Source organism: Bos indicus, chromosome 22 (genome assembly GCF_029378745.1).
Source record: "Bos indicus isolate NIAB-ARS_2022 breed Sahiwal x Tharparkar chromosome 22, NIAB-ARS_B.indTharparkar_mat_pri_1.0, whole genome shotgun sequence".
NCBI classification, from domain to species: Eukaryota; Metazoa; Chordata; class Mammalia; order Artiodactyla; family Bovidae; genus Bos; species Bos indicus.
The window spans coordinates 46210187-46224334 of NC_091781.1; the positions used below are offsets into that span (position 1 = coordinate 46210187).

The following is a 14148-nucleotide window of genomic DNA, read 5'->3' on the forward strand; positions in this document are numbered from 1 at the left end:
TAGTCATATATGGATGTGAGAGTTGGACCATAAAGAAAGCTGAGCGCTGGAGAAATGGTGCTTCCGAATTATGGTGCTGGCTGGAGAAGACTCTCTGAGAGCCCCGTGGACTGCAAGGAGACTGAACCAGTCAATCTTCAAGGGAATCAACCCTTAGTATTCATTGGAAGGACTGAGGCTGAAACTCCAATACTTCGGTCACCTTTGCAAAGAGCCGACTCATTGGAAAAGACTGTGATGCTGGGAAAGATTGAAGGCAGGAGGAGAAGGTGGCGACAGGGGATGAGATGGCTGGATAACGTCACTGACTCAGTGGACATGAATTTGAGCAAACTCTGGGAAAAAGCAAGAGAGGACTGAGGACTCTGGCATGCTGCAATCCATGGGGCCACAAAGAGTTGGACACAACTTACTAACTAAACAACAACAAAAGGTAAACACAGGGAAGCAAAAGTGGCAGAGCCCACCAAGTAACCAAACCCTATCCCTTGGGCTATTTCTACAGCACTAGTTCCCCAGTGCGGTTTGCCCACCAGTACCATTCACATCACCTGCAAACTTGTTTGAAATGGATGTTCTCAGGCCCCACCAGCCCAACTGAATCAGAATCTCTGGAGCTGGGGGTGAGCAATCTATGTTGGAACAAGCCCTCCAGATGATTCGTATTCTCACCAAAGTTTAAGAATCACTATGTTATAGGAATCAGGTTCCAGCCTTAAGATCATTTTACTCTCTCCTGAACCATTTCCTGTTTCTATAATTTTGAAGATAGCAAACAACAGCACAACACAACCCTCTACTAAATACCTAACATTCAAAATAATAGAGAAGGATGACCGCTTAGACATGATGCAGCATCTCACTTTAACACAGTAACAAATCACATTGCCATTTTATACAAATGTATTACCTGCACCTTCACAGAGAAGTCATCAAGAAGATGAATGCATATGCATATGAATGTCATGGAATGCTCCAGAATGGAGCAGGAGGAGAGGGATCTTGCTATTAATTTCTAATCATAGATTAGAAAGGCCCTCTTGCTACAGAAAGTCTGCCTCTGCTTGATAATGCTTCATAAGTAGATCAAACTGCTTCATGGAAGGCTGAAATTTGCAGGACCCTGGTTCTAATTAATCCAAGAAAGTACCTGGCCTGAAGTCAACACTGTTTCTTTGGAAAGATGTTGAAATTCCTTTTTTGTCTGAAGAGTTACAATTTTGCAGCCTTCATCCTATGCCTCTTCCAGCAAGTAAGGATAGGATGTTTAAATTTCAATATTCCTGCTACAGCTATCCATCACTTGTCACCAAGCAAGAGGGATTCATGTGATTTAGCATATAAATCTCACATGTTAATACATTTGCTGTTAATGGAGCTGGTTATTAAAAGGCCCATTTACTTCATTCTTTTATTTAAGATGGTCCCAAATAATGTAAACTACCCTTCAGCATGGCGTGAGATGTCATGGCACCTGTGGACAACTTATTTGAGGACGACGCATCCGCAGCCCCACCACGTTTACTGGCGCTGTGCCCCCAGGCTCCTCAGTCACGCGGCCACGCCTTAGGGCTGTGCATTACTAGGTAGTGGCCACGTGCTCAGCAACGTCATGCGCTGTGGGTGTGCAAGTGTAAACAGCATGCCCCCTCCTCGGCATCATGTACATTTATCAGGAATTAACTCTGTCCTCTACCTTTCCCTGGAAATCATCACCTGAAATATCTCTTAAATCACTTTCCAACAGTGAACGTCCGTCTTATTCAACTACTGAACTCTAAAGTCAGTGTTTATTATGAGAGCTGCATTCAGCCATACTTATTCCTGGATATCCCTCAGGCAGGTGCCAGGCCAGAGGCCCCCCTACTCTCAGCAAGCCCCGAACAGCTAGTTTTCTCTCCAGCTTCAGAAATAACAGCTGTCTCTAAGGCTGAGCAACAAGGGAAGGAGATGTTACCCATTTGGGGAGCACATTCTACAAAACATATGCATCTTAAAGCACCAGAGCCGTGCTTGGTGAGGTGAGACGACTGTGTTACCAAAGACGACCGAGAACAACTAAAGGAACAAGGAGTGCCAACTCACAGTGCCTCAAGCGTGCATGCTTTCCCGATACAGTTGAGTGCACAGTTGTCATTCGTCTTCTGTTTCTTTCTGCTGTGCGTGTGGTTAGCTCAATTCCCAGAAATTAAACATACAAAGTTGAAGAAGCAAAACAGACTTGGTCTAAACAGTCTCATGCCCCTACAGAGACAGTCAGAGTCATGCCACTGACACGAAGGATAGGAAAGGGCCTTTGTGATACTTACAGGCTAGCGCCCTCTCTGATGAACCTCTATTTCTTGCTCAGACTTCACCATTTAGTTGAGATAGTGATCACCAGCTACCAATCTGCTGACTGGTGTCTACCTGAGGTGCTTAATAAAAACATGGAATCCTGGGCCACATCCTCAGAAATTCTGACTCTGTAAGTGTACAACAGGATCCATAATTTAAAAGCTCTCCATAGGGAATTCAAACTGGCTAACAGCTTGAAGAACCTCTGGGTTAAGGCACTCAAAAGACACCAAAAACATTGATATCTGTCACGGACATCCTAACATATGGGTTTATCAAATAAATAAATCTTAACTTGAAAATAAAAAAGAATTTGAGTAGAGAAGAGACAAGCTTTGACAAGAGTAAGCAACGGCACTGGGGGATGAAGAGGAGATTCTGGATGGCAATGAGGGTACAGGAAGGAACTACAGGAACATGGAAACAGAGGAAGTGGCTACAGGGCCACACGGTTGCCTTCCCCATTCTATAGGTGCTGGGTTCAGCACGCAGCTCTGGCTCCATGGAAAACACCAACAAAGAGAAGCACTGTCCATCATGGACACAGCACACCTCACAGTGACTCTTTTCACTGAACACATTGAACACTTCTACATGGGTTTCTTCTCGCTACCAAAAAAAGTTTCATTTTGAAAACAAGGAAAGCCATAGTATTCTGTGTTGGTCAACCAGAAAGCACAAGGCTGAGAAACCATAGGCCATTATGAGATGAAGTCCACACGGGGTACTTATCCATGGACAAGCTGGAGGTAATAATGCAACAGAGATCCTCCACAGATGATGGTACCATGATGTCATCAACATCGACTTACCTTTCGATCTGGCCAGTTGTACTTGGCAAAGATCGTGTCATAGGTGTCCACTGCCCCGTCAGTGATGAGCATAATGGCCTGGCTGCAGATGCTTCCTTGTCCAGTGTGGTTGAACTGCGGAAAGAAACAAGTACAAACTGAAAAACACCTCAGAGGGCTATGTGTACCCACGAGACTTCAGAAGCATGAGATCTTAGGTTCAGGAAGCCTCTTAAAATGAGAGTTTATTCTGCACCACCAGAAAGAACCTATAGGATAAGCTTCTGCCCACTTATGGATCTCCATATTTACTCTGAGAAATTGAAACTAAATACAGACCACAGAAGAGATTTCCTAAAAACACACACAAGGTAGGCATGAGATTCTAGGATGGTCAACCTCTCTTACCTTCAAACATGGATAGTGCTTCCGAATATAAGCCCAAAGGAGTTGGCAGAGCAACCTTTTACAAACACAGTTATGGGCAACAGAATATGTGATGAGTAACATCTCTTTCAAAATCTAGATGAATTTAGTTTGAATGAGTCTAATGGATACAGATTGTGCTATGTAATAAAATCAAGGAGGTTTTGTACACATGGAGAATAAAGTCAGGAGCATGCCAATTCAGAATATACTGTAAGCACTCTTTTTAGGGTTTGTTTTAAACATCTATTTGTTAGCATGTAACATTATATACTATGTATGTTAGTATGTACAGCTTGCTGAAATCCCAAGATTGTGCCCACTGTGATACCAATTCTGTACTTCAACTTTCAGTTTTACAGAGCATTTCAAAAGTGCCCAGCCTTTGTGAGTGGTAGCTTGGCTGACTAGATGACAGCTATCAGAGATTTGTGTCCTTCCCTTGAATCATGGGTGAAGAATCTCCTTAATGAATGCTATTAATGCTACAAATTCAAAGCAGTGTCCTTTAAAAACCCTACAGTTACATACCAATGAGGAACACACAAAAAGATTTTAACTTTCAGTAGTGAAAATTCCCACCACTACAAACTGTGAAGTTGCTTTTTTTTTTTCATTTATTTTAAAATTATTGCTAAGTGCCCACACAGTGCTGAGGATGAAACACAGAATAATCTCTTCCCTCATGTAGTTTATATTCTGTTTGATGAGATACCAAGGTAAAGGAGTAAATTATGTTTTATGTTTGATAATGTCGATGCAAAGTTAAAAAAAAAAGTAGGGGGATAGAAAATGCAGAGGGGTAACTTTAGAAAATATAGTCTGGGAAGCCATTAATGAGGTGGTGACATTTGAATAATACCAGAAGGAGGTGAGCATCCGGGGCAAGGGCCTTTCAGAGAGGGCAGAGAGCATGCACACAGGCCTAAGTGACAATGTATAGGAGGTTCTATCTACTGACCATGACATGGGGGAAGGACAATGGCCACCCTTGGATTTGCTGCTGACTGATGAACCAGAGCTACCAGAGCACTCACACTGAAGTGTAATGCCCAGTCTCCATGAACTTAGATTTCTAATGTGGAGTTTGAAGTTGCAGTGACTTTAGAGAAGAATGGATGAATGGATGAATGGATGGAATGGATGGCCTCGTGGTCATATTAGGACAAAGTAAAACCAACTCAAAACATGGATGGAATACCATAGTATAGTGGAAAATATCCAATCTTATTTCAGCACCACAAACTGGTACCTAGTATAAATTCTCTTTTGAGAATATTTTTTCTAGGGACTAGCTCGGTGGTCCAGTGGCTAAGACTCCACACACTCAGTGCATGGGGCCTGGGTTTGACCCCTGGTCAGGGAACTAGATCCCACATGCCATACCTAAAATATCCCGGATGCTGCAACTAAAACCAGGTGCACTCAAACAAAATTTAACAATAAGTAATAAATAAATATTTTAAAAGAATACCCTTTTCTTCATTTATAAGATGGGAACAACATGCTCATAAGGTTGTTACAGCACAGATTGTATGCCCATTATAGGCTGGGCTACAAGTATGAACTTACTGAATCTCTACTAGTCTCTGAGGTACGTACTATCATTATCCCCATTTGACCAGTGAGGAACACAGGCACAGAGATTAGCTAACTTGCCCAAAGTCACACAGCAACTATCTGCCATAGCTGAGATGTGAATCCAGGCAGTCCAGCTCCAGAATCTATTCTCAGATTCAGTACACTCAGCCGAAGGCCTCGCAATCATGAGATGATGCTCCTCAATCTGATAGCTCCACAAGTGTTCATTTCCTTCTCCTGTTCTTCCCTGTTCTATTCTTTCTAGTGTTCCAGGGTCACAAGGCAGACACCAAGGTCACTACCCCGAGAGCGACTGCTCCTTAAATTCTGGGCCTTGAGACTGTGGCTCACTGTAGTCCTGACCCTGGGTCACTCCTGCAATTCTGACTGGGCAGAGTGTCTTTAAATTAATAAACACACAAGGCACGTGATACAGTATCAGTAGGTGGAAATACCTGAGAACTACCTAAGACCATTGGACCACAAAACTTTTCACATAACTTCTCTTCTACTATCTTCATTGACATAACTTACTATTCTAGAAAACTCCTGCTAAAGAAGGTGAAAACTGCAAATAACTTTAGTGCTTATTCCAGGAACTTCCTAAAAGACCCATCAACTCTTGAACAGAAAGCATCAAAGGACAATTTATACCCTGAGACTCTTTGAACCTCTGACCTCAAAATCTTCCCTTGCTGCATCCACCAATCGTAAACTATAATTTAGGATTTATATCGTCTTAACGAAGCATTTTCCTTCTCTTCCACCCTGAGGACCCACTTAATAGTCTCAATAAATGACTTTGCCCTTTCCACTCTGAGATGCTACTAAGATTCTATCATCATAGCGCAACAAGAAAAAACAGTCTTGCAGCCTTGTCTTATCAACAGGTTGCTCTGGAGATTTTCTGGAGAGCCTGTGATTCAACACAGCCTTCATGTCACTGGATAAACCCAGTAATGTGCCACCGAATACAAGTGATCTGTTCATTTGACCACAGAGGCTGCAGAAGGGAAAAAATCAGGACACCTCGAAACCGTTGTTCATGTAACTCATTTGAAAACACCCAGGAAAAACTCTCCCTAACAAAAGGCAAGAAAGAGAGGGAAATGAAGATATCTGAATACTGCACACTGGAAGAAGGGGCTGCCCCGAGCTGTTTGTTTAAATCCATTACTTTCTTCCATGGCTGAGTCCCTGGTTTTCTCTGCAGCAATCTGCAGTTGGGAGAATTTTGAAGAATGCAATTAAATTCAAATGCTTTGATGAGTAATATCTCTTCTCTTCATATTTGTCTAGAACTTTTTTTTTTTTTATTGAATAGCGGGAGTGATGAAAGTGTTTTCCATAATAATAACAATGACAAGGGCCTGATGATGAACTACAATTAGCTCAGTGATTCATCAGTTAGCAGCAAAAATTTCAATGCATCCTGACATTTAGAGCATTTGGTTGTGATTAACAGTCTTTGAAATGTCACCGAATTTTATTTAATTGGCTAAGAAAAATTTTTAAAAGGTAATCACTGCAAAGATTGTATTCATCGCCAAAAAAGATAATTGCAGTTGTCACATGACAAGGTAGATGCTAACTACTGTAGCAAACCGGCTCTGTGTTCTTAAGAGAATCTAATGAATGCAGCAGAGATCAATAGCTAGAAGGGTCTTAGAAGTTTATTTGAATGCTCCTTTCAAAACCATTTGTACAACAACTGCAAGCCTTTAAATCATCTGAGCAAACGCTGAAACTGAAATGCAGGTAAATGCAAAACAGAATTAACTTCATTTAGTTATAGGAACTTCTGAACCATTCTAAGCTATAACCACAATTAGCATTTCAATTGTGTGTGTCTAAGAGAGAAAGAGTGTATGTATATGTGTTTGTGTGTTCAAGAAATAGCTTTTTATTTCATACTGGCTTGCAAAAGCAGACATAATACACAGGAAGAGAATTATATCACTAAAGGTCATATTGATGAAGTGGAAAATAGCTAAAGCTTCATTTTCATGGGAGATTAACCATCTCTGCGTTTTTCAAAGTGTTTGGCTATTTAAAAGCCCCATGGCAAGAAATGGGATGGAAATGTTTCTCTCTCTGGGATAAATGTGCACTCAATATGGTGCCAACTGTCAACAAATCTCAGGCAGGGACATTTTGAAACACTGTTGTTCCTTCCATTTCTTACTTTCTGGAATTTACACTCGACCCCTCAGATTTTCTGACTGGCCAGACCTCAAAGGGCTTTTACGGATAAAGGTAGATCAAGCAGGTATGTGGATGGTTTCCCTGGTTCAAAAATGCTTCTCTCACTAGAATTCAAGGGAAAAAATCCACCATGTATTGGTGATTTTCTGGTTCTTGGAGGTGTTGGAAATACTACACCCTCTTAAAGGATAAAAAAATATTATGCCTGAAGGTGTGCCTGGGGACCTGTGGGTTCTACAAATTCTATCCTGATGTTATAACATGATGCAGAGTTCCTGGGTCGATAATTTGAGTGCTGGTATAGACATATTTTAAAAGGTCAGTTCACTGCAGGACCTTTAGTCCTCTAGTAGCAAATGAACTGTGAGTCTCCAAAAGGAGGAGGGCATCCCATACCTTGACCACAACACCTATCTTGGAGCCTTGAAGCAGACAGCATTCCACTGGGCATTCCAAGGGACCACTGGCTTAGGAGAGTTTTAAAACAAATTTGGTAAGTGAAAGGCATGGGGAGAGGAAAAAGTACCAGGGCAAGGAAAAGAAGAGAGGGGGATGAAGGGAAGCAGAGATTCCTGAGGATTTGGGCAGGGAGTAGGACCAAAGCATTAAGGGTAGGAGCTGCTTCTAGAAACCTCAGGCAGCCTGGGAAAAGTTGAGGCTGCCTAATGTCTCTGTGGTCATGGTGATGGCACTTCCCACCCAGCCCAGCATGACTGAGAGGGAGCTGGCGCCACTGCCTCATGCTGAATCCTCAACCCCCACCCAGCATGGCCGGCTTCATGACATGTGACGTACATAGCTATACAGGGCCCCACACTTGGTTGAACACTCTGGTATCACTCTCCTAAAATTCTTATTAACTTTTGAACAAACACCTGCATTGTCAATTTGCACTGGGCTTCACAAATTAAGTGACCAGTGTTGGGTCTATTCCTAGCCTCATTTTAAAGATGAGGAAAATAAAGGTAAAACCAAGCAGAATTTTTTCAAGGTCACACAGCAAGCTCTGAGTGGGTCAGGCTTCTCAACCCAACCTGCCTGACTCCAGAAGCCACAAACTTTAACACAAGAAGCATCTCCTAACTCTTTACTCCTTCATCACCTCTGTCAAAGAGCAGGAAAACAGAAATCTGCAAGGTACATTTCCAAGCAAGGGACTCCCTCCCCCCATCTCAGAGTAGCCTCCCCCTGCACTAGATACCAGGTTTTTGAAATGAAGAAAGCCAGTTTCCCAAATGTGGCAAGTCCTTTCAATATCACCCTCTAGAAAAAGCCTGCTAAACTGTGGAGATCAGCATCTCCAAGCCCTACGAAGGTGCCTATTCAGGGTTCAAAGTGTTAGTCACTCAGCTGTGTCTGACTCTGCAATCCCATGGACTGTAGCCTGCCAGGCTCCTCTCTCCACGGAATTCTCCAGGAAAGAATATTGAAGTCAGCAGCCATTCCTTTCTCTAAGGGATCTTCCCTAGCCAGGGAATGAACTCAGGTCTCCTGCATTGCAGGCAGATTCTTTACTATCTGAGCTATGTCAAAAGCTACCCAAGGTTCAAAGTAGAATTTAAAGATGTAGCTTGGTCTTTGGCTCTGATCAGTCATGTTTATTAATTATTAATAGGTATGTGCTGTCCCAAACACTGAGTTGTCCATAAATGCTAATTATCTGTAGCCAGGTGAGTAGGAAACGCCTCTGGTTTGTACAACGGAAGCTGAAATGACACCCTCCCTCCTTATTTTCCTCTCCTCTGCACTGATACACGATACTGACTCAGGACTGAGATGTAAATAGCCTTCTATGTGCCAGCAGATATTATTGGTAAAAAAAAAAGAGTCCCAAATTAGGACCTATCCTTGGCTTGAGAGCCACTGTAGCTTAGTGGTAGAAGCTCAAGCTATGGAGTCAGACATAACTGATCACCAAAACAAGCCACACAGGGCTAGGTGAATGCTCACCTGGAAGCCGATGGCTGGCAGCCTGCAGAGCTACCTGGAGGAGAAGCCTTTGAACATCCAGTTGCTCCAGCTCTTTCGGAACTTAGACATAGCTGTCACCCCATTCAGGGCTTGCTTGCTCTCAGCTCCACCCCATACTTTTTTTTCCTGAAAATCACATTTCCCAGACTGGGCAATAGTTTTGACAAGTTTTGTCTTCAGGTGAATACTGAAGGACTCAAGGGAGAGGCCAAGGTATTTCTAAGCCATTTCTCCTTTTCTCTCTGCTTTGGGGGCCTGGGCATTTTCCAGCATTGGCAGCATCGCCTCCAAGGCACTAGCTTCCACAGGACAGGCCCTTCCCTAGCACTGCAGCTCCTGCTGGGCAGCCTCCTCAGTGGTTTTGTTCTGCTCTGGTCGTCCATAGTGATGAGGCTCTGATGGCCGCCCTCCCTCCTGTGGTCCTTCCTGACCCAGAGAGGAGCTGCCTCCTGCCGGTGTTAATCCATGGATTGGTTCATTCTCTGTTTGATTTCTCAGCTTTTCCATCCCCTGTGCAACCAACTTCCTGAGTTCAACTCCTGCTGTTTGAAATACCTAGAGTAGCTTCTATTTTTCTGCTTCTTAACATCTAAATCACTACCTCCTTGGTCCAAAGCCACCACTGTATGTCACTCAGATAATGGCCTTCCTGCTATTGTCTTTGTTTATCAATGAGCAGCCAGCGGATGCTGTTGAAATCCAAGTTGGACTCTGTCATTCACTGCTCAGACTCCATGACTTTCCACCCCACACAGAGGAAGAGCCAAAGTCCTCACTGGGTCTATTAGGCTCCACAAGATGCTGCTGCCTCTGCGACCTCATTTCCTAGTACACTCTTTCTTTCCTACTTGCTCTTGTCATGCTGGTCTCCTTGCTGTACCATAAATATGCCCTCCCTCAAGGCCTCTGCATTTCCTGTTCCTCTTGTTGAAAACTTGTTCCTCAAGGTACCATATAACCGCTCCTTCACTTCCTTCAGGTCTGCACTCCAACATCACCTAATCAGAAAGCTCTTCCCCCAGCCAGAGAACTCTTGACCTCGTTGTATAAAAGGAACAAGCCCTTATCATTTTGGAACAGTAGAATTATCGTTCTCCATAAGACTACTCATTTCATATGTCTCCCATCATTAGAATTTGGGTCAGCAAACTTCTTCTGTAAAGGGCCATGTAGTAACTGTTTCAGTGTTTACAGGCCATATGGTATCTATTGAAAATAATTCTGCCACCGTAGTACAAGAACAGCCATAGACTATATGTAGTCAGGTGGGCATGGTTGTGCTCCAATAAGACATTATTTACAAAAACAAGATGGAGGCTGATTTTTCTCTCAGGACATAATTTGCAGACTTTTTCACTAGGATGTTAGGGCCATTAAGGCAAATACCTAGTCTATTCTGTTCACTGGTGTACTATTCCCAGTGCCTGACATTTAAAAAGCATGCAACCTATAGTAGTTAAATAATACAGAATCTGCATTAATAAAGACAGTCATTTATTATCCTACTGCCCTCCCAGAGTAAAAAGAACACTGAAGTCGCATGATGCTTTAGCTTAACACAATTGCATTCAAGGGGCAGAATCACCAGCCCAAAATTCCACAACATATTTCACAGGATGTTAACAGGTGCTATTAATATTTGAAATTCTCTGTTCTGCAAAGCAGGAGAAATAGTAGGTACAGTGGGGTTTGCTTTTGCAGGACTTCCCGAAGCCTCCAGTGCACACTGCATATTGCGCATCTCCAGGGGGCAAGAGGAAGGTTGGGATAGGGAGCGCCTGTAACACTCCCTGAACATAGCACACAGAGAAGCCCTTCTTCCTCTGAACATTCCACAGGCAGGGATTCAGTGTGACTCACAATAAGGAATCCACTCCATGAAGAAACTGAGAGTTTCTCAGAGGGAGAGAAATCTGTGGTCGATGGTGCTCTAGTATTAAGACACTGGTGGCCCCAGAGTCAATGATGGTGGCAGGTGAGTCCACTGACCAGACTGTACCATGGACTCTGCCCAGCAGGGGGCTGGGTTGGCCTCCCAAACTAGACCTGGTTCCCCAGACTTACCCTCTTATCCCCTGCCTGACTAACAATAATGCTGGCCCACGAAAATCCCATCTATTCTCTTAGAGGCGAGAAAGGCAAATCAAAGAGGAGCTTACATCACTGAGAATGTTGAAGGCTTCATTCAGAGCTATATCCAGCATTCCGATTCCTTTGGCAAAAAGTTTGTCCAGATGCTCCCTGAAGTGCTGAAACAACAAAGCAAAAAAATACATTAGCATCTGTCCTGTTATATGAAATACCAACCCTGAACGAACAAGCACATGCCAAGGCAAAACCCATTATTCTCAGGCCCCAATGGCCATAATTCAGTTTTTGCCTTCCAAATGCAAAACATAAGAACTTAATATAAAATTTACTTTCCATATGTATTTTTTTTAGCTTTGATTGCATGTTAGGAGAAAGGAAGTTAAGATTTTGGTGAAAAGTTTATAATTTGTTGAAAATGTCTGCCTCCCTCTCCAGTTTCATCTCCTGTGACTCTCCACTCTTCCAGGGAGTGCTATGAGCTCCACCTGCCTCTCCCTTCCCCTATTTTTCCACTCAATCAGTTTTTAAGACTCCACACATGCTCCCCCTCCACACTCTCCATGCATCTTCTGCCTTCCCCTTATCTGCTTCTCTCTTATCTTCTCAGGGCATGTCCGTTTAGATGGACTCACCCCTGCTTGCCCTAGGAAGCCTTCCCAGAACACCCACCCCTGAGAGCGTGGAGTGCTTCCTTGCAAGCCCAGGCTGCCATACCAGGCTCGATCCACCGTGCACTTAGCACTCCAGGTGTGTAATCACCTGATTAGATTCTGTCCCCACTCAAGACTGTGATGTTCTGACACATATACTTGGTGCTCAAAAGCCACCTCCAAAGAGCCAAAAGTGAAAGTGAAAGTTGCTCAGTTGTGTCGGACTCTTTGCAACCCCATGGAATTCTCCAGGCCAGAATACTAGAGTGGGTAGCCGTTCCCTTCTCCAGGGGATCTTCCCAACCCAGGGATCAAACCCAGGTCTCCCGCATTGTAGGCAGATTCTTTACCAGCTGAGCCACAATGGAAGCCCCCAAAGAGCCAAAGAGTGAGGCTAAAGACTGGATCACAACATGAGACCCATGACTATGGGAGGTAGATCCAGGCAACAAATAAGGAGGGCTTCGAGGAACAGACAGATGGGAAAGAGGCTCTTCAGGAGTAGCCCCAAGCCTTTCCACCATGTCAGTTCCACAGAAGCCCAGCATCAGCTGGAAAATAAAGGGGACAAAGAAACTCACTGTGAAACCCAAACATCTCTGCTTTCCAAAAAGAGACAGGAGTGGGTCCAGGCCCATGCCCAGGTACACTGATCCTAGGATAGGACTTATAGTTCTAAGATGCTGTTCTGCCTGGAGCTTCTGGTCATCAAGATGGGCTGCAGATTTGCTGGCAAACTGGACTGGAAAGCTTGAGTGGGATCCTTACGGCAATCAGCTTTAATGACATCCAAGCCGAACATGAATCAAGGCTGGATGTGAAGCTGGTAAATCACCCTGAAGATATGCGTACCAACCACAAGACCTTTTCCCTGGGCCACCCCTCCCTTACAGCAACCACACTCTGACTCTCACCAGAGCAGCCTCGGTTCTAGAAGCCTGCTCGATGTTAGGTTCTGAACAAAAACTAGTCAACTGTGTCCACATAACAACCCTGTGAAGTTCCATCATTCCACTCTGCAGAGAGTAAGACTGACGTCCAGTATTGCACCTGAATTCACATACCTCCAAGCTGCCCAGCCCAGGTTCTATCCAGGCCAGTTTCAGCAGCTCTAATTCTCTCCTTTCCACTACACACCCACTGCTGTTTATTTTGTGTGTGTGTGTGTGTGTGTGTGTGTGTGTGTGTGTGTGTGGTGGGAGAGGGGGAAACCTGAATGCCAGGCACTGGCTATGAACTTGACTTAGACCTGGCCAGTGTGTCTCCAGTATGCCGGCTCTTAGTTTCTGCACTCAACTGAGTCTACAAGTGATTATCAAGTGGCATGCTGAGGGTCAGGGAACTAGGCAAACTACACAGCCAGGAACCAAGTCTCCTGCTTCTCTATTGTTGCTGCTCTTGACTTGGCAGCAGGATGCCAAACTCATGGCATAGCCTCTATGAGCACTCAGTGGATAAACCCAGAAAGTTGACTGAATCTAGGAAACTCATGGGTCCCACTGTGGGTAGGCAAGTAGTCAGAGCAAATCAGTCTGTCTTCTCCAAGAAACTCCACCCTTGGAAACTGGACTGGTGAATGAGTGGTGACCACCAAGAAGACTTGGGCTTGGTAAGTGTCACCCCAAGGTGGACCCAGCCCATCTTACAGGACACAAAGCAGGATGGCAGGCCGATCACAGACTGTGGAGAGTGTGTTCCTTAACCAGACCCAGGTTCACATCACAGTGGCTGGGCTCTGCCTCAGCAAGTTCGTTCTATTCATCTGATGTCGTTTCTGTCAACTGCATTTAGTTGTGCTCAGTCACACAAGTTTACACGGGACGTTTTTTATAACATAGCAATTCTTCTTTTAATCCATGTATAGCTGCATGTCACGTGCAGAATGATGTTTTAGGCAACGTCTGCTTTTATTGTTGTACACTTAAGAGCAAAATGCAATAATATGTCATGGAATTCCCCTCAATTTGCTATTATAACAAGGTCAACTGGGATTTTGTTTCTTCCTGATAGAAACTGAGTTCATACATGAAATAGAAAAAATATTTCTTCATGTTAAAGGTTTCTAAATGATGTCACAGATGAAGGATTCTCTCTTT

The 14148-nt window shown here is 43.8% G+C and overlaps 1 protein-coding gene across 4 annotated transcripts in view; it reads right to left on the reverse strand.

Annotated features, from left to right (window-relative positions):
* The window catches only part of CACNA2D3 (calcium voltage-gated channel auxiliary subunit alpha2delta 3), an 898858-nt gene that overhangs the window by 384392 nt on the left and 500318 nt on the right, over nt 1–14148 (reverse strand). For all 4 annotated transcript variants that reach the window (XM_070776473.1, XM_070776472.1, XM_070776475.1 and 1 more), the window contains 2 exons: nt 11471–11560; nt 3150–3263 (listed from right to left, as the gene is read on the reverse strand). In XM_070776473.1, the coding sequence (XP_070632574.1) occupies nt 3150–3263; nt 11471–11560 (204 nt within the window). The remainder of the gene's footprint in view (nt 1–3149; nt 3264–11470; nt 11561–14148) is intronic.